The 21,652-nt window shown below is 44.9% G+C and overlaps 1 protein-coding gene across 1 annotated transcript in view; it reads right to left on the reverse strand.

The window, feature by feature from the left end:
- Positions 1 to 21,451, reverse strand: part of LOC138975788 (homeobox protein cut-like) — a 40,434-nt gene extending 18,983 nt beyond the window's left edge. The window contains exons 1-6 of the mRNA XM_070348543.1: positions 21,211 to 21,451; positions 12,090 to 12,138; positions 11,131 to 11,301; positions 1,404 to 1,478; positions 1,053 to 1,159; positions 412 to 564 (exon numbers count right to left, since the gene is read on the reverse strand). Coding sequence (XP_070204644.1) covers positions 412 to 564; positions 1,053 to 1,159; positions 1,404 to 1,478; positions 11,131 to 11,301; positions 12,090 to 12,138; positions 21,211 to 21,365 — 710 coding nt within the window. The 5' untranslated portion in view covers positions 21,366 to 21,451. The remainder of the gene's footprint in view (positions 1 to 411; positions 565 to 1,052; positions 1,160 to 1,403; positions 1,479 to 11,130; positions 11,302 to 12,089; positions 12,139 to 21,210) is intronic.
- Positions 21,452 to 21,652: the final 201 nt, after the last annotated feature.

The raw sequence follows: 21,652 nt of genomic DNA on the forward strand, positions 1-21,652 counted from the left end.
ACCAAGGTGTATGCCACCATAAACCACATCTGTCCTGAATTTGGTCAAAAAGACTGAATGAAATGTCAGAGATGCCAGACCAACCCATATTCCCAGGTGTCGCTGTCTACAGCTGGTGCAACCACTACATTTATGTCCATAATAGGTATAGAGACCTGTGAGATCGTCAAGATTAAATTTATGATAGGTTTAGAGACCTGTGAGATCGTCAAGAATAAATTCATGATAGGTTTAGAGACCTGTGAGATCGTCAAGAATAAATTCATGATAGGTTTAGAGACCTGTGAGATCGTCAAGAATAATTTGTCATCTGCACTTATTTCTGAGCTGAATTTGTCAGGTAAGCTGCAAAAGACATTCCTAAAGGTGTCAGTCACCCTATGTTCCCAGGTGTGAGAATCCCCGCAGCACTTACCTGAGAGGTCGGTGTTGGAGAGCTTGAGCTGAGTGTTGTCGTTCTGCAACGTCTTGTTCTTCTCCAGCAGCAGGACTTCCAGTGATCTCCCTTTGCCCTTCTCCTCGACCTCCTCTGCCCCGCTGGCAAACTCCATGGACTTGAGCACCCTGTGATTACATGGCCATTGTAAGTCTTCACTCATTTGATGTTTACTGCTAACATGCACACACACACATATATACACAGACACAGATACACTGAGATGGACGCACACACACACACACACACACACACACACACACACACAATGACACATGCACGTACACACACACACTTACACCCTGCGGTTCAAATTGCATATATATACCTAAGTCTTCACTCAAAGCAGCTGTGTCTCACAAATACACACACATACTTGTGACTGTGAGTGTAAAACAGCAGTAGGGACACATAACACATGATCAGAACAGAGCAAAAAAGAAGTTAGCTCCCTTTGTACACACAGACACTCTCCGGGCTTCATAATTATCTCAAACAGTCACCGGAAAGTATCAACACATCTTTGAAAATGTCTTCTGCTGCTGACTAACAATTCACCTGTGAACAGTATAAAGGGGTTGAACCAAAAAAGCAGGGTGGATAGAGGGGTACCTACCCGAGTTCCCTCTTGATCTCCTCATAGTCTTCCTGGGAGCTGAGTTTTTCTTCCAGGAGGGTGAGAGCCTTGTTCTTCTTGGACAGCTCTTCTTCCAACTTGGCCACCTGCACATAACGAACATGACAGTCAGTCAACCTGTCTGCACAACTCTGAAGCAATCTGTCCCTCAGTCATTTATGTGCACACTTACATGCATGTCAGCTAGTCTGTCTACGTTTGCTACATACACACATGAGTGTTTCTAAACGGACGTTCCACTGTCAAAAATCAAAAAAATCAAAAATGAACATATAAAAAAAATCAGGAGAACAAGAACCTATACCTACATGTAGCTTTTCCACAACGTACCTGTGCAGCCGTAGACTCGCGCAGTTTGTTGAGGGAGGCCTGTAGCTTTTGGACATCATCCACCAGCTGAGCCACCTGGGAACCCACAGAACATTTGGTGTTACGACAAAACTCACACGTCTGATTGACGCACGTCCCCGATCTCGTGTCCATCACATTGCTGCCTTTATCCACACACTGCACGTTCGAGTCGTCGCTGACACACGACGCGCTGTTTCCGTTAATGTGTTGCAGATTTGTGTCTGTGTCAGGATTGTTTTTTGAAATAGTTCTCATCAGTTTGTTGATTTTTTGCAGAATAATATCACTTTCCTCTGTGCCTAGGTTAGGAGCGTGTTTGTTGGATTTCTCGGAATTGGCGCTGTGTCTTTTACACGCCGTGTCGGATTCAATGTGTGCTGTCACTTCTGTGTCACTACACGCGTCACTGTCACTCATAGGCTCATTAGTAGTGTCACTGTCTCTACTTGCTGCGTCGAGGACTAGTTTCACATGTGTGTTCTTCATCTTTCGCTTTCTGCATTTGGCAGAAACTTCCGGTTTACTGAGCACAGGAGAACCTATCACCACCCTGCACCTGCTGCGTAGTTTTCTGACACTGGCACGAGTGACTGACATGTCACTGCCCTTACTGTCACTAGACGCCATGTCACGCATTGTCTTCTGTCATTTGCTAGTTCGCTCACAGGGATGAGTCTTCTATTTTTCCTTTTCACGAAGCTTAAAGACACTTGATGAGCCTGTCAGCTTACCTGTCAACAGAATTTCCCATGAGGCTCATGACATTTTTGTCACAGCAAAACCTCATCTCCGAGTTAGAAAACTTAGCACAAGGGGAAGTTTGCATGAAAGCAACCCTCATGTTTGCAATCTTCCCCTTATTTCACAATGATAACAAATGCACCAAACTGCAACACAACATTTTCCACTGAATGAAAATAAAGTTTTCAGGAAACTGTGCAGCTCACCAGACCAGCCATCAATCATACAGTCAAATTCAGATATTACATCTTAAAACCTTCAATGAAGACTCCCTGGCCTATGTAACAGAAAATGTGCTGCTCGCTCGTAAAGTCAATTCCTAAGTACCCTTTCTCTTTTAAAATCCCCCTGAAGTCACGTAACGGTTGAAATCACAATGGATTTTTTGTTTGTAACGTAAACTATAACTGAGTTCACGATAAAAGACCTCCAAAGAAAATGTCTCAACCACTTCTATTCCTCAGAACTGCAAAGAGACTGAAACGATGCTCCATATTATAACCATACAATTTAGATCACGACCAATCAACATGATGACGAAATAGCGAAACACATCCAAACACTTGTAACAAGAGAAACCAAACCGACAACAGGGGAAAAGATAACTGCAGCTTAAGATCCCTTTCCTCTCATCAACACCAACACAAATCAGTGAGAGAAATCATTACAAGCAAAGCCTAACAGCTTTACTGCAAGAACATCATCTGAACCTAACAATGATAAGATTTTTCCTCAAGCAGTACCTAACAGCTAACTGCATGAAAGCCTATCTTTACTGAAAATCATCTTGATTTTTTTTCAAGCCAATCTCCGCAAACAAAGACCTTCATCTCAATGCAAGTCATCTTCAAATCTCTTTTTTCAAATCTCTTTAAAAGTCAAAACCTCTACAAGCCGTATTCTAACAGCGATACAAATCTTAACAAGGAACAACTAACAGTAAAAAAAGTCTCTGCAAGCCATAGCCTAACAGTGATACAAATCTCAACAAGCAAAAACTAACAGTGATACAAATCTCTGCAAGCCATAGCCCAACAGCATCCAGTTTAAAGTATCCACAGTAACCACCAAACAGCTTATTGCATCCCTCATCCTGACAACAATAGATATCTCCACTAGCAAAACCGAACAGGGATATCCATCTCTACAAGACAGGGCTTATAAGGACAAAACTCTCCACAAGCAAAATCTAATCAATCTCAACAAGCAGTAACCTAACATCGATATTACTCTCAACAAGCAAAACCTAACTGTGATACAAATACCCGCAAGCCATAGCCCAACAGCATCCAAATTAAAGTTTCCACAGTAACGACCAAACGTCTTATTGCATCTCTCATCCTAACAACAATTCAAAACTCCTCCAGCAAAAGCTAACAGGAATAATCATCTCCACAAGACAAGCGATACAAATCTCCACAGGCAAAACCTTTACAGCTTACTGCAAGAACTTCATCTCAACAAAAGGCACGCATCGAACTGAACCGGTGTAACGATACTACTCTTTTAGACTTGTGTGCGTATCATACAGCAAGCCAGCAATGCGCACATGTCGGCGAGGGAGCCAAATGTGTATGTGGTGTGTTCAATATCTATCCCTGCAAAGGAAAAGCGACTACCAACCACTAGCGCTGATCACAAGTTTGGCTGCAGATGAAAATCGATGAAGCCTTCAGATAGTGAGGTAGATAACGCAACTGTTTCACTAGATCGATCGATTCAGCGAAAACTACACTGGCTTTTAACGGCCCAACCCCCCACACGACAAGCTAGTATAGATAGCTAGAGCTTCTCTGTCTCCGTCTCTCATCCCTCCCTCCCTCCCTCTCTCCCACCCCCCCCCCCTCCCCGCTCCGAAGCTTACAAACCAAACTACCTCTCCCTCCCCCTCTCTCTCTCATCCCCTCTCTATCCCTCCGACTGGAAGCTTAAGAATTGGAGCTAACCCCCCCCCCCCCCCCCCCCTCACTATCTTCAACTGAAAAGCTTAAACTCTAGATAACCTGTGCCCAGTTGATAGCGTACTTATACTAACATGACTGTGTTGGTTGTCTTCCTCCATCTCTGATGCTCGTCTTTTGTTCTTCAACGACTTATTGATTGCTATCTGGGGATGATTTTCTCAGGGATGCAACGAGATTGAGAGAGAGAGAGAGAGAGAGAGAGAGAGGTTCACTACCGCGCGCGCGTGTGTGTGTGTGTGTGTACGTACGCGCGCGCATGCGAATGACGTCGATGTTTATCACGCTAGTATTGATTAGCAGGCATCTTTATCGCGTTGTATGACGTTGTTCATTGATTTTGGATAGGCGAGTCGACTTTCGTCTTTATGTCTATCACTTTGTCAATCCCCGTGAGAGAGAGCGAGAGAGACAGTGACAGAGAGAGAGAGAGAGAGAGAGAGAGAGAGAGAGAGAGAGAGAGAGAGAGAGAGAGCGAGGAGGGGGGGGGGGGGGGGGGGTTAGACGTTATCTCCTATGCCCCTATCCAAAAAAGATAGTTGTGGAGACTTTCACGAGAGCATGATTACACGTACAGCTTCGCTAAGTAATGTTCAACCTAACCGACACTGTGACTAACGAACCAAATAAAATTGAATCCAACACTGAGCCTTACCCCAGCCATATTACGCGACAGACTGAAATGCATTCCTAAATATGTTCACATTTGAAATCTAGCGGATTGACACACTCATCGCCTTTCAGCTACAAGGAGTAAACCGAAGCTTTCTCGCAAATCAACCCAAAGATTTCTCTCAAATCACTAAACCTAATTAGCTCCTCCACACGTACCGCTCTCTCAAAGCTACCCGGTCAAGCCGGATCAGACGACCGTAGAAAACTCCTTGATACCTGCACCTTTCCCCCGTTCTCTCTCCCCTCCACCGGCGGGGACGTAGCTCAGTTGGTAGCGCGCTGGCTTTGTAGCCAGTTGGTCGCTATCAGCGTGGGTTCGATCCCCACGTTCGGCGAGAGATTTATTTCTCGGAGTCAACTTTGTGCAGACTCTCTTCGCACACATGCGCACGAAAAAGCCCACGTTCACAGCGAAAGTCTCAGGGCTTGGAAAACACGAAGACACGCATGCATCATCTCTCGTCTCTGATTATCATGATCGTATTTCGATACTTTGACGAGACAAACCCAACAGGGGCGGATCTGGGGGGGGGGGGGGGGTGCAATGGGTGCAATGGGTGCAATTGCACCCCCCCCCCCCCCCAGCGGGACAAAAAAAAAAAATTAAAAAAAAAGAAGAAAAATGTATCACCTGAAAATAGCACTTTACACGCTCAGATTGCACCAGATTGCACAATTTTGCTTCCTTTTTTAAAAAAAATTCCGGGGGGGCATGCCCCCGGACCCCCCTAGCATGCTCGGCGGTTCGCGCCATCGGTTCGGCGCTTCGCTCCTTCGCTAATAAAATACAAAAAAAAAAAAAAAAAGAACTTTGCACCCCCCCCTTTCAAAACCCAGATCCGCCCCTGCCCAATGCTGGCTTGTTCGAATCAAAGTATCACACCATATCTTCAGCGTATTGCCAATACCTGTCCCAATATAGACCAGTTGGTTTAAGAGGACGTTAAACCCTAATAGACAGTCCCCTCCACCCGTTTTCCCTCCTTCTTCCCGACCCATCCACCCCACCCCTATCACTCGGTCTACCCCTCTGTGGTCTACCCCCTAACACCCCCCTAGCGATCATCGATGACACTTGGGAAAGGAACGAAAGTTACGCACACAGTTTTTCATGCATTAGCGTGAGGTGACTGACAGAAATTGCACTCTCACACACATTTATCTGTACACAACAGAGCTTGCCTTCTTGTCCCTAAACGCTTCTTCGGAAACGTCCGTTAGATTATCGTATCAAACAAATCCTTGTCTACGTCTTCGACAAGAGAGCAATTAAAATGTGCTACGGATATATTTTAACACAAATACCACTCCAAACACATGCTTATCAAGGGATATAAAGCACACACATTGCCGTAGGGAGCGAGTTAACATCGTCCACGAACAGATCACACGAGGTTCACAACACTTTTCAATCAAGCTATTTTCTCATTAAAATTAACGATGAAGCTAACTCTACTAACTGCATCATGACTAGTCGCAATAGGCACTCTCGGTTAGCCACACATACTTTTTCACAACATTTCTTCGTCGAAGTATGATCTCAGGACCAAACTTACTCCAATAAAATCATCCCGAGTAAACGATTGATACTGAAAAGTCACAACATACCCTTGTTCTGCGTCACACACTTTTTTTTCACCCTTCTTCATAGAATCATTATCTCACGACCAAACAAACCTCAATAACATCGATCCTGACAAAACGATTGATACCGACAAGTCATTATATGCACTTTTTGTGCTTTACATACTTTTGTCGCGACACTTCTTCAAAGATGTATTTTTTCATTAATGACCAAACTAACTCCACAAACAACGTCCTGACCAAATGATCACTCTTTGATAGTAAAACACAGTTTTAACAATCTTTGTCCCCGAAGGCAATCATTATAGCCGAAGTAGCAGCAGCAGCAGCAGGTCTTTTCTCTCCCAGCACCGTGTTGTAACAACCACTCCAATCAAGCCTCACAATAAAAGAACGAGAGATGCTTACCAGAGAAAGGAAATCTACAATCACGATATTTGGCCTCGGCGACTAGAGCAGAGAGAGAGAGAGGGAAAATCAATACTTAAAATTCAAAGCCACAAGCACAACACCTCGACGTTTATATTGGCTTTTTCGTTCTACCTCTCTCTCTCTCCCTCAGCTGCTGTTCGCTGGTTGGTTGAGTGAGTTTCTGTATTGACAGGGGTTTGTGATGAAAATATCGATAAATCGCTGTTTCGTAAGTAGATTTTTTTATTTCCAGGTGGAAATGAGAGAAAAAGAAATCAGCGTAGTGGTTTAGATTGATTTGGAAACCATGCCGCTGAGTGCAGTGGGTTTTATTCATTAGCATCAATTCTTTCTCCTTCAAAGCTTTTTCTATACTTATTTTCAGAAAGAAAAAAAACCCGCTTTGAGGTGCTTTTCTTAAGCTCTCTTTTCTCCATCCCTACAAAATAAGTAAGCCGTTATTTGACAATACCAACATCGCCTTTGACTCTCCTCGCGTGAACAAATCACACTGTGACTGACTCCATTGCAGTACGACTCCTTTGCAGTATTTTGCGTGAAGCAGTTTTCCTTTTTGTTTTTCCTCGATCAATTTGACACAACAAGCTCTGATAGTTATCAATCCAACAATCCTCCACACAAATTGGTTTTTTTTTCCAAAGCGATATATCACAAAAAGCCTCCATTTCACAGCTACCGGCACGGTTGGCCTAGTGGTAAGGCGTCCGCCCCGTGATCGGGAGGTCGTGGGTTCGAACCGCGGCCGGGTCATACCTAAGACTTTAAAATTGGCAATCTAGTGGCTGCTCCGCCTAGCGTCTGGCATTATGGGGTTAGTGCTAGGACTGGTTGGTCCAGTGTCAGAATAATATGACTGGGTGAGACATGAAGCCTGTGCTGCGACTTCTGTCTTGTGTGTGGCGCACGTTATATGTCAAAGCAGCACCGCCCTGATATGGCCCTTCGTGGTCGGCTGGGCGTTAAGCAAACAAACAAACAAACAAAATTTCACAGCTAACAACATCGATTTTCCCCTTTGGACAAACATTACAACGATGCTAAGCGGCTAGCTGAACTTTTCCAAATCTGAATAAACATAGTCATATATTTCGCAGCATACGAGTCTTGCTTAGAAGTCGATGTTGTATAACGAGTGTATTTTCGAGTCAAGGTCATGAGACAAGGATAAACCAAACTGACACTCGAAAAGCTTCCAACAAAATAACCTGACAAATGGCTTGAATCACCGTTTACGATCACACTGAAACGCACATCCAAACAAATCAGCTAGCAGTCAAAAAATAAAAATAAAGTTTCTCGGGATGACGCTGTAAACAAAAGATAATCTCTCTTTATCTTTTAAAATAGATTTTCAACAACTACATGCAATAGAATTTCCTCGTTGGAAAAAATAAGATAGTCGCACTACCGCGCACTTTGTTGCGATATATAGTATTATCTTTACCTTCTCAATTGAGAACCACTGGTCGTGTAGTTTGTTTTCAAGTCACTGTTATTGCTAAAATAAATACACATAAAAGAAAGTGCGTTGTGGTATTGACTATCACCACACAAACAAACTTCATCACTTTTTCGCACAGAAGCGAAGAAAGACTCAGCGAATGCACATCAAGAAATCCACACAAAGCAAATCAAAATCACCACTTTGTTCGATCTAGGGAATAAAGAGAGCCTCACCGCACACAGATTTAAAAAAAAATTTGAATATAAATAATTCACATCTTCAGATCTTCTTGGGAAAAACAGAGAATTCCACCACACAAACAAAATTGCCCAACTGTCCACAAAAAGCGGACTTTCGCGACTAGACGCAACCACAGAAGCAGTAACGGCGTGTCCTTGTAACGGACGATTGACTGAAGGCCCCCCCCCCCCCCCCCCTCGTGCGTGACTCAGTCATCCCCCCATCTGTCACAAACAGATCAATCAAGGTGATCGATGACGGCCCGACGATCAATCAACCGATCACTGATCAATCCCCTCACATTGACAGCTTGCCTATCGACGCCCAAAACCGTACCATTCCCCCCACCCGTCATCCCCCTCCCTCTCCCTCTCCATACCCTAGCTTCGGTTGCCGTGGCAACGCATGGAGGAACCATTAGGTGATCAATAAATGGCACGGGGCAATCAATCAACCAAATCAATCGCCCGCTCGCTAGCTCCCGTGCTGCCCCCTAGGGGTAAAGGGCATGAACTTTTGGCTGCGTGAGGTTCAATGGCGAGCGTTTACTGTACTATATATAAGAATAAGAAGAAGCTTATATCGCGCGTATCCCGTGGGTACAGTTCTAAGCGCTTGTCGAAGAGTTGTCAACACAGGACTAACAGAAAAAAATAGAGACAATCATCAATCACAATCATACAGTATTACAAACTACAACATTACCTATACGAATACATAATGCACAACAGAACATTGAAAGTACAATTAGTACATGTATGTCAATAAAATACAAAGGAAAAGAAAAATCGACTCGCACACACACGCGCGCCGTATGCCTGCAATCACGCTCAGAGAGAGAGAGAGAGAGGGAGAGAGAGGGAGAGAGAGAGAGAGAGAGAGAGAGAGAGAGAGAGAGAGAGAGAGGAGAGAGAGAGAGAGAGAGAGAGAGAGAGAGAGAGAGAGAGAGAGAGAGAGAGAGAGATAGAGGGGGGGGGGGGGGTAAGATTGATAAGGCAATCAATCTCATGGGAAATCAATCGCTCACTGCCAGGCACAGTGACAATGGGCCCTTGTTGCCTTCACTCAAATCCTCGATCCAGGCTTGTCTTTCTCTACTCCTCTCCCTGTCCTTAGACATCCTCATCTATACTGTTCAAACACCGAATCGCCCCCTCGCTGTCAAACTTCCGCCATTGTAATACATACATTCTTTATCCTGTCTGTTCCTAACCCTAAGGGTTGTCACTGTTTTTAACAACTTTTTTTTCTTTTGATCAAATCTCAAAAACAACTCTTTTTTTCTTTTTATGAAATCTGAAATGCGAGAGGGCAGTCACTGTATGTTCTGTGTCGAGAGAATGGCACAAAAACAATCCGATGAAAACATCAATAAGCCATGACTACTCCTTTTTTTTCTACATGGTTGCTCTCCGTATTGTGATTGATCTGAACAAGCCCACGATCGCTTGCAGGCTAAGACAAACGCCCGTGTGGAACTGGTCAGCGATGTGATGGACACAGCGATGGACATTGTGTGGTTGATTTATCGTCCCTTCTCTGCGTCAATGCCAACAGGTCATGCGTATCGAAGCATGACGCAGGAGTGACGGAGTGAGAAAAGAGTTTGTGAACGGTGGCATGTGTCACATGTCAATACACTATGCGCTAATATATCAAGAGAGAGAGAGAGAGAGAGAGAGAGAGAGAGAGAGAGAGAGAGAGAGAGAGAGAGAGAGAGAGAGAGAGAGAGAGAGAGAGAGAGAGAGAGAGAGAGAGAGAGAGAGAGAGAGAGAGAGAGAGAAAGAGAGACAGAGACAGAGAGAGACAGAGACAAACACAGAGAGACAAACACAGAGACAAACACAGAGAGACAAACACAGAGAGACAAACACAGAGAGACAAACACAGAGAGAAGTAACGACAAACAGACAGGACATAGACAGATAGACAGAGAGACAAACACAGAGAGACAAACACAGAGACAAACACAGAGAGACAAACACAGAGAGACAAACACAGAGAGACAAACACAGAGAGAAGTAACGACAAACAGACAGGACATAGACAGATAGACAGAGAGACAAACACAGAGAGACAAACACAGAGAGACAAACACAGAGAGACAAACACAGAGAGACAAACACGGAGATAAGTAACGACAAACAGACAGGACATACACACACGTAGACATGCACCCGTTTACATTAAACGTAGTTACGGACACTTCATTCGCACACCTACCCACATAGGCCATCCCCCTTTCTCAGCAACAGACACACCTCTCTTACCTCTTCTGCCTTGACAAGCGAGCTCGACTTTTAGGTTCGATCTAAAGAGAATGCCTAAGACCTATTCCATGGCGAAGACCTGTTCTACCTTGACAACCCCCCCCCCCCACTCTCACCACACCCTCACCCAACCCCTACCTCCTGTCACTGAATCCACACTTCCCTTCCAGTCAACTTTCTTATCCTTTCTCCCATCGCAGAGAGACCGATCTCCAGGTCAACTGTGCTGATCTAAACATTAAATCCAATACCTTGTTCTATGACTAAAACCTCTCCTTCTCTGAATACCCTCTCCGCCATTCTCTCTCACCACCCCCCCACCCCCCCTCCCACACACACAGAGTCCCCATCCCCCTCACCTCTTTCTCCTTGGCGGCGAGCTCGACCTCCATGTTGGACCTGGACAGGATGTCGAGGGCCTGCTCCATGTCAGGGGCTTGTCTCATCTGGTCGGCTTGATGCAAGCTCTGGGACGCCGACTGCAGCTGCTGACGTAACCGTTCCGCTTCACGCTCCGCCGACGCTGCTCGCTGAACACACAGTGACAGATTTCATTGTTTTCTTGCTCTTTCAAATTCGTCTTTTAATTTTAAGTTTTGTTTGTTTGTTTGTTTCACTTAAGAAATGTATTGAATACATCCCCACTATGCCCGGGAAGCAGCGAGGTTGTTGACTTCTGGCATGGAAGGATAGTCTTTTCACATTCAAACTTTCTTTCTTTCTTTTCTTTGTTTGGTGTTTGACGGGGAAAGGGGGGAGATGGGATAGAGCCACTTGTCAATTGTTTCTTGTTCACAAAAGCACTAATCAAAAATTTGCTCCAGGGGCTTGCAACTTAGTACAATGTATGACCTTACTGGGAGAATGCAAGTTTTCAGTACAAAGGACTTAACATTTCTTACATACTGCTTGACTAAAATCTTTACAAACATTGACTATATTCTATACAAGAAACACTTAACAAGGGTAAAAGGAGAAACAGAATCCGTTAGTCGCCTCTTACAACATGCTGGGGAGCATCCGGTAACGGTCTGACAGTGTCTAACTAAAGCCAAAACGTCCTCTTTACCTCATGACATGCAGTAAAACAACAACATGCCGGGAGGCCAACACTTTGGAACATTGAAAGTTCGATCAAGAGTCCTCTCGAACTGCGTTTGTATTGCTATCAATTCCAACGTGGTGTGAAACAAACAGCAAATCGCCAAGTCAAATATAAGCATAAAGTGAAACCTTTACAAACAAACGAAACAACTAAACTTATTCAACAAACCTACACATTTAACAAAACGTCGGACGGTTCATGATTGCAACGTACCTCGTTAGCTCGTTCCAAATCTGCCATCACCATGTCCATTTCATCCGACCTGCAATCAATCAATCAATCAATTGATCAATCAATCAATCAATCAATCAATCAATCAATCAATACACTACTCAACCAACGACCCGTAAAACCAAAAATACATGGGATGCAAAACAGCTATTGCGTAATTGTGTGTGTGGGTTTGGGGGGGGGGGGGTGAATAATTCCAAACTCTTCTGAGAAACATTTTTCACATCCACAAAAATATTACCCACGACCTTGACGACCATACAGCCACTCCTCAAGACATGCTTTACCGCGCATTGATCTTATTGGCTCAAACACCATCAATACATCGGCCAATCAACGGCGACAAGGGCGGTCAATCGAATCATTGATTGGCTGCAATTAGGCGGAAAATCCAGCAGTCATCGATTCTATAGCCAGGACCTTAAAATCGTTGAAATTTGCCAATACATGGCCGGTTCGACTGACTGCGCCATCGATTATCTTCCCTCGATCTAAAGCAGGGGGAGCCTCTGGCTGTGTTGGACAAAAATCGATTGACGATTGACTAAGGGGGGGGGGGGGGGGGGGGGGGACGGTTGAAGAGAGGAAGTGTTGACTGATTGATCAAAGGGAGGCAACGGCTTGAAACCGACCACTGAGATGAATCGCTCGGGAACCGGAACAAGGAAACAAGCCTAGACTGGCTCTGGGTTCACCAAGACTACAGGCTCTGTTCAGATTCACTCAGCTGGAAACATACTTGTGCCTACAAGTTTATCGCCGCCAAGAATAAAATTAATGTCCAGGAAAGTTGGGTTTTTCCCCCAATTCAACTTTACATGAAATAAAGACCATCCTTCCAGTTAAGCCAAGAAATGAATTCAGCAAAACATTAGCACTGAGCACACCAAGCAAGCAGCCAGGCTGGAGATTGTTGGTATGTGTATAAGTCGAAAGATTCTCTCATCCCATACAAAAGCCTTGAGGAATCCATGATGATTTACCGAGGTGGATTCACAAGGAGGAAGCTACATTTTAAGCACAAACGTGATACCCCATTCCACACATCCGTTCTAGCTTCCGTTCCCAGCCACTACAGTCAGACGCTGCGCAAAGATGCCACAAACGTCCGTTTGCGCAGCGTCTGATCGTAGTAGCAGCCGTCTCAGGACGGCTGGGAACGGAAGCTAGAACGGGTGTGTGGAATGGGGGTATAAGTGATCAAAATCAACTTTCAACCGGATAAACATCAACCTCCCTCTCCCAAACCGTTTTCTACAAATCTTGCCCCCAACAACACAAACCAACCCCCTTTCGTGGACATATGGGTATGCAGGTGGAATTAGACGGATGCGACCATCCTCGTGTACATGCGTGTCATCCCCACAAACAAATCAAGCCATCGTCATGTTTCGTCCCAAATTCAAATCAAAGAACCTGCGCATTGGTCCGGGGGAGGGGGGGGGGAGAGAGAGAGGGAGAGAGAGAGAGAGAGAGAGAGAGAGAGAGAGACAGAGAGACAGAGAGAGACAGAGAGAGAAAGAGAGCAGAAGAAGAAAGAGAGAGAGAGAGAGTCAGAAGGAGAGAGGGGGAGGGAGAGATGGGAAGGAGAGAGGGGGGGAGGGAGAGAGTGGGAAGGAGAGAGGGGGGGAGCGAGTGAGAGAGAGAGAGGGGAGGGAGAGAAACAGAAACACAGAGAGAGACGCTTTGCTTTGACACTTTATTGTCATTAGCTAATAAAAGCCTTATAGACAAGGTAAAACAACAATGTCTGCATCATTCATAAAAGGGGTAAAAGGACGAATGAACAAAACATTAATAACAACAAAAACATATGAGTACGAACAAACAAACACACCGACACGAAAGCCATAGGTAAACAAAAAAATATAAGACTAAGGGTAAAAAGCAAGGTATAGTATGTACACACAAAGGAAAATACTGATCCAACAGTTAACACACACTCATAAAACCAATCAATCTGCAGACCACAAATATTTAAAACCAATAAACCCCTAGTCGGCGTTACCCTCGCGTGACTAGTAGTAGTAGGGGGACATGTCTAAATACACATCTATACAAAAACAACAATGGCTGCAGACGAACAAACACACGCACACACACACACACACACACACACACACACACACACACACACACACACACACACACACATATACGTTTATATAGACTACACCCGCACACGTGTAAATCCACGCGTATACATGTACACGCAACCCGATTTAAATGAGAAGACCATCCAGTCCAACATTTGCGTATGTAAAAATTACATTATACATCATTTCAGCTTGACTCATCTAGTTTCTTTTTGCGCATGTTTAGTGCCTTAGAAATAAATTGTGCAGTTGCTTCCAGTACACTTTCTTCATCCAGGGCTAGGATACGGGTTACATCTTCCATTGAGGCTGGTTCAGGACTTTTTTTTAACACGTTACACTTTGCACAGATATCAGCATAGGCTGTACAGTGGAAAAGAAAGTGTACCTCGTCTTCACGAGAGAGAGAGAGAGAGAGAGAGAGAGAGAGAGAGAGAGAGAGAGAGAGAGAGAGAGAGAGAGAGAGAGAGACAGAGACAGAGAGACAGAGAGACAGGCAGATAGACAAAGCAGAAGAAGAGGAAGAAGAAGAGCAAGAAGAAGAAGAAGAAGAAGAAGAAAGAGATATGAGCAGAGAAGACAAGGGAGATAGATAATAAAATGCCGAGCGCCTGACAAGCCAGCAGCCATACATCGCGAATGGCTGGCGCCGACAAGCGACGCTCCATATATCGCCAATTAGGGGCGACAGCGATAAGTTGACTGGAGACAGACGACATGAAAAGGGAGGCAACGTTTGACCCCCGAACCTTTTCCTCCCTTCCCTTCCATAAGCCCCCCCCCCCCCCCCCCCCCCTCCAGGACCACCACCAGTTTCCGTCTTCATCCCCTCAAACCTCATCAGGCATATTCATCACTTTACCTCTGCTGCTGCACCGGTGCAAACGCTATGTTCTGTTGTTGGCTTTTCAGGTGGGTGTCTGTCATGTTCATGTATGCATAGTCATTGTATTATTCTCAATACAAATGTGAGGTCTGAAATCTGAGCTTTTCCGTTTGTCTTGGAAGTAATGCGTACAATTAATGAGTGCACACACACAATTCCTGGGCACCTTCCGAGCTCTATAAATGTACTGAAATTATGTTTATAGAGCTCAGTGCGGAACACATGCCGTATGCGTATTCATGCAAACCGTCCTGCACACACGTGTTCGCGCACCTGTCTTCTTTACTTCTTATGTCGAAAGCTTTGTTTCACAAATCTGTACAAATGTCTCCTATTCAACAAATAATGGTCACGAGGATGACAAAAAAGAAAGCCTTTCCTATGAGGTCAAACTGACCATGTCTAGAACCTCGAACACAACATTTGGTTTGAACAATGTTTATTCATATTTTACATGTTCAGGAAATGTACATCGACATAAGGTGAAGACAACAACAAGCCTACAAACATTTCATTCTGACATTGCACCTGAAGAAAGTATATGATCTGTGATCCCACCCAACCAAACCTCATCAACATGGCGACTTCACGAAGAAAGTGTAACAACTAACATACAGGTACTCAGGGGACAGACAAGGTGATATAGAGGTGATAAGGGTGGGGGGAGGGGGGTGGCACCCAGGGAGAGAGAGAGAGAGAGAGAGAGAGAGAGAGAGAGAGAGAGAGAGAGAGAGAGAGAGAGAGAGAGAGAGAGAGAGAGAGAGAGAGAGGGGGGGGGGGGAGGTCATGAGATGAACACATCAAGAAGTCGGGCCGAGGATTTTATTAACCGTTAATAATGATAACGTGATCAGAGTCGGACACAGGCGGGTATTGTTTCCAAAAGACAATAGATCATGGGACCTCTTCCCCTGCCCTCCGCTATTCAGTGCAAAATGCTGCCAAGCCTACCATTAATCAGCACAAGTATGTAAGAAAACAAGGACAGTAAAATCGGATCCCACTTTTCTAACCCTCCACAGTAGTTCATACCTGTCAGAATCAGTTACAAATAAAACAATGAACCGTACCCAGTCAAGCGTGAAGCTTGCTCCCCACCCACCCCCTCCATCCCCTCTATCTCTTCCCTCTCCCCAGAAAAATCTTCCTCCAGCCTCATAAATCTTCATTCTAGTACCTCCAGGAGGTTGAAGGCCGAATCATGATCTGTAGGCCATGTTTTCCGTGGTGAAGGCTTGAAACAATAGAAGTTTTGTTTTGTAGAGGGGGTGGGGTAGGGGGTTGAGGCTTTACAGGCAGCGGTATTTCATCATCCCTGCGCTTGTCATTCCAGAGTAGCCCCCCATGCCCGCTGCCACGCTTCATAGCAACCGTCATAATTCAAACCTCAGCTTTTCTCTCCCTCCCTCCCTCCCTCCCTCTCCCCCCCTTTCTCTCTCACTCACCCTGATACTGAGCTAAAGTCCGCCGAGCGAAATCAAAGCAGACACTTGAGTTTAGATATCAGTACTGTACTTGCAAAGCAAGGGGCTTCTGATATTGTCTCTTTGGCCACTGTTGTTTCGCTGGCAGCACAAATGTCAACCTTCAGGAGGAGAGAGGGGGTCAACCACGTTCCATGTTGGTGTGTAACCACGTTCCATGTTGGTGTGTAACCACGTTCCATGTTGGTGTGTAACCACGTTCCATGTTGGTGTGTAACCACGTTCCATGTTGGTGTGTAACCACGTTCCATGTTGGTATGTAACCACGTTCCATGTTGGTGTGTGGTGGATCAGATTCGGATGAGTGATGTGGCGGACAAAACAATCAACAACACTAACTTCTCCTTCCGTCATTGTCTCATTGTCCACACCCCCCCCCTCTTCCTCCCTCCCCCCCCCCCCCCCACTCTGGTATCTCACGAAATACATCATGAGCTGGATCGTGAATTCTTGGGCAGTAGAGTTGAGAGGTGGAGGATGAATGGAAGAGTCGGGGGAAGGACAAGAGAGGAACAAAAGAACAAAGATGAGAAAGACACGGCAATTGTAAAAAATAATTCGAGAGGGACGAGGGCGTGGGGGGAGGGGAGGGATAAAACACACGTTAAAGTAATCGAACGGAAAGAAAAAGAAAAGATGAAGTGAGTTAGTGAGAGTGAGTTAGTGAAAGAGAGAGAGAGAGAGAGAGAGAGAGAGAGAGAGAGAGAGAGAGAGAGGGGGGGGGGAGGAGGGAGAGAGAAAAAGAAAAGAGAGAGAGAGGGACACAGAGAGGGGGGGGAGAGAGAAAAAGAAAAGAGAGAGAGAGAGAGAGAGAGAGAGAGAGAGAGAGAGAGAGAGAGAGAGAGAGAGAGAGAGAGGGAGAGGGAGGGAGCTGAACAAGACCTTAAAAGCCAAGGCTATTATTATAAACTCATCATACACAATTAGCACTGGCCATTAACGTCGCTGATAACCTGGACACGCCCTAATACACCTGTCTGTTCCTCTTAACCCTTCCCGCCTTCATCCCCACCTATATTCCCCCGTCTTTCCTTCCAACCGCTTGCCAAAGCCATCAACAACTGATCAAGCACGTCATGCGCGTCCCAGTTTTATCGCCTCCAGTGGTCATTCGTCAACTGGCAGTGACTTGCATCGCTCAGAGACTATATTATGTGTGACCTACTGTGGTGACGGGATGTGTTGTGCTTCTATCCTAAAAAATTTATTAAAAAAAAAGTGAATATTACGAGGAACGGCTTTCCATGTTTTTGTGTGAATAAATGTCCACCTGAACGAAACTACAACATCAAGGAACTCACAAACAAATCTTAGGGAATGGCGAATCAAAATGAACATGGCAGTATGAGGGAGAGCTGGTTGTTTTCGCAGACAAATAGGACTAATTAGTTCAGTTAGTCAGGGCGACATGATAACAATGAAACGGGAAGTCACCATTTGGAGTTACCCCAAAACCAATCAACACAACGAACAATCAAACAGAAAATCGTACTTCAAATAATCCCAACAGCTACAGACACAATAAAAATCAGACAAAAAGCGCCCTTTAGCAGGAAAAGCAAGATAAGACGATTAACAGGGGGAAATCGGGGGTACTAACTGACAGTGCCAACATTCTCGACATTCTGTAGCTGGGTACAGGTATGACAATTAATTGGGGAAGCCTGTTCGGAGATCACAGTCAATCCCCTTGCTCAGACATCCCACATTCCTGGGCAACGTCTACACAGGTAGGATACGATCAGCTACAGGAATGCTACAGGTTCCTAAGGGGCCTACTCAGCGGCCCCCCCCCCCCCCCCACATATCTTTTGCAGCCAGCAGTAATTGCAACCACTGAAACATGTATGTTCCTATCTATCGATTCAAAATCGTTCCTGTGTGCGCTAAACATTATGAATATTTCTCATTTAGATATGTCGTTTGGCGTCGGCAGACGGTGAAACTGGTTTCAAATCACCGAAAACGTTGCCGTCATTTCTGCTGAGTTGCTGAACTTCTTTACGATTGGAGAAAATTGACGGTAAGGGGTGGCTTAATCTTCTGAAAATTTCCGGAACTGTTGTGGCCAATTTGCCGAAGAATATACCAACAACATCCCTGTATGAGAGAAATGCTAGTCTGAAATGTGGTATTACATGACGATAATATGTGTGTTTTATCAATCTCTGTTTGTGCATGTTCTCGTGTTTGATCATTTAACTCCAATCTGGCCAGCAAGCCTGAAGATCACTATGTGTGATAACAGAGGCAATAAAGTGTTTGTTGTTCTTCTTCTTTCCGATACTGCCAGCAAGCGTCGATGTTAAGTCCTTTGTACTGGAAACTTGCATTCTCCCAGTAAGGTAATATATTGTACTACGTTGCAAGCCCCTGGAGCAAATTTTTGATTAGTGCTTTTGTGAACAAGAAACAATTGACAAGTGGCTCTATCCCATCTCCCCCCTTTCCCCGTCGCGATATAACCTTCGTGGTTGAAAACGACGTTAAACACCAAATAAAAAACAAGCGTCGAATTCTTTTCGTTCACTTTTTCCTTTTTCCGTGATTTGAACTCTTTTTACAACGAACCCCTCCTTTTTCCGTGATTTGAACTCTTTTTACAACGAACCCCTCCTTTTTCCGTGATTTGAACTCTTTTTACAACGAACCCCTCCTTTTTCCGTGATTTGAACTCTTTTTACAACGAACCCCTCCTTTTTCCGTGATTTGAACTCTTTTTACAACGAACCCCTCCTTTTTCCGTGATTTGAACTCTTTTTACAACGAACTCCTCCTTTTTCCGTGATTTGAACTCTTTTTACAACGAACTCCTCCTTTTTTCAAAACGAGGAGTGAGGGCGGGGGGATTGAAACGATCGCACTGGACTGTCCGTACACAATCAAACAAATAACTGTCATCGTCACCGAAGTAAATGACAAGACACTTTCAACAAGCGACAGTTAGTCAATCAGTCACTCAGCTTACATGGACGGATCGCTTTAAGTAACAACAAAAGGAACACAATCACAACACTGCATCTCTCTGTACAGGAACCAAGACCTTGGACAGCCACTACACAAAACGAGCTAATCAAGGAACTACAGCCCCCTTCACAAGGAGACCAAAACGGCCACTCCAGTGGTCCTCCAGTGGTCCTTCTCCCCCCCTCAAGCTAGGAAAACCAGGGCGAGCTAAGCAGTGAATTGATTACCTCTCAATGAGTGATCAGAGAAAGCCGTGTTGCACGGGTAAGTGGGACACTGGGGGACAGTGTTGACTGCAGACCCAAGGGGGAGATTGTCACTGCCATGGAGGAGGGGGAGGAAAAGTGGACAACTCAATCACGTCGTCGTCTCTTCTCCCTATCCGTCAATGTCTTCTACTTCGGTGTTTCTTTTCTCTGTTCAACGCCTGTCAATGTCTTTTTTTTCTCTCTTTCCCTTTTCCATTTGCTATGACTGTCACAGTGACTATCTCGCTTCCTCCTATCCGTCCCTCCCAATTTACCTGCAATGTTAATGTACCCCACTCTCTTTCCCCCTCCCCCCTCCCCCTCTCTCCAACTCACTCACGTCTTGATTTACCCACAAACCCTCTCCACTAATCAATTACTGGTCACTATCTGTGCCCGAAGCTAAAAATCCTTAAAGACTCTAGGTCAGGATACACCAGCACTAACTGCTCTTCACACTTGTCCCTCAGTGGCGACAGACACACAAACACTGTGACATGTCTTTCTTATCTCTCATCCTTTTTCTTCTTCTTCTTGAGTACAGAAGAAACCCTCTTTTAAAACCTCCAATAATATCAGACAATCAGGTCTTGAAACTTAAGGAAGTCATCAAATTGCCAAGGGCATCTTTCCAACAGGGCGTCTGCTTCCTGTGCCAAAGCTTGACGTCTTTGCTGTAGTAGTACAACTGATATTAAAAGTCCTACGGGTTTTTTTTCCATTAAAGGACTTGAGTGTTTGTGCGCTTTTTGTCTTTGCTGTACAAAATTCGCCAATTCAAACATATGTCCAGATGTCAGCCTTTAAACCAACCCAGCAACAACTGTAAATTCCCACTCAGCACAGAAAGCAATTAGGCTGTACCATGTTGGAATTGGTCCAAGCGTAAGAATGCTCCACTCACATGTATGTAACAGCCTGGGCGGATCTACGGTGATTTGCTCAGGAAAGAAAGTATCTGAAGTTTTATTGCCGACCTTAATTGAGTCGAAGTCGACTTCGCCTCGTCTTTAGGGGTGTGTATAGGATTCGGTCGATGTGTTTGTGTGTTTGTGTTCGCATATAGATCTCAAGAATGAACGGACCGATCGTCACCAAACTTGGTGAACAGGTTCTATACATTCCTGAGACGGTCCTTACAAAAATTGGGACCAGTCAAACACACGGTTAGGGAGTTATTGGTGGATTAAGATTCTACAAGGACTTATAGAGGGACATATTAATGGTCAAAGGGAAATAACCTTCTCAGTTGGTGGCAGTGAGAATGGTAAGGACGGGGGTGTTTTTCCTACCTCGGAGGAATTTCTTTTTTATTTTTATACCGAAAATGTAGTTCCAAAGCTTCGTGAAGTAGACTTTGGGAAGTCGACTTGGCCCAATGAATGAGATGCTTTACACGAAGACAAAGAGAGCAAGACTTACTTGGCGGACGTGGCCTCATCATACTTGGACTTCACCTCGAACAGCTCGGACTGAACGCCATCGAGTGCTGCAACACACACAACAACAAAGTCATCAAGCAACATTTTTACACTGGAGTTTCGTTGGTCATACATTGTACAATCATTCAATTTCATTTGCTATACCGTTTCACGTGAACGGTATGCATCTCGATAAGCAGCAACAACGTCGTCGTCGTCGTCATCATCGTACTCGACATTATCCTCATCATCAGCACACAACTCATTCCTCCCAAGGCAGGGAGGGTGAGTGTGGCGGAATTTTGAATTGTCGTCTTCTTCGCTATTGTCATCGTCTTTTTCACTGTCATCGTGATTGACGTCATCGACCGTCATCATAACCATTATAGCGGCAGCTGATGGCTTGCCTATTGTGATGTTCCGCTATTCCACAGTCTATTACT

Source organism: Littorina saxatilis, linkage group LG9 (assembly GCF_037325665.1).
Source record: "Littorina saxatilis isolate snail1 linkage group LG9, US_GU_Lsax_2.0, whole genome shotgun sequence".
Classification (NCBI taxonomy): domain Eukaryota; kingdom Metazoa; phylum Mollusca; class Gastropoda; order Littorinimorpha; family Littorinidae; genus Littorina; species Littorina saxatilis.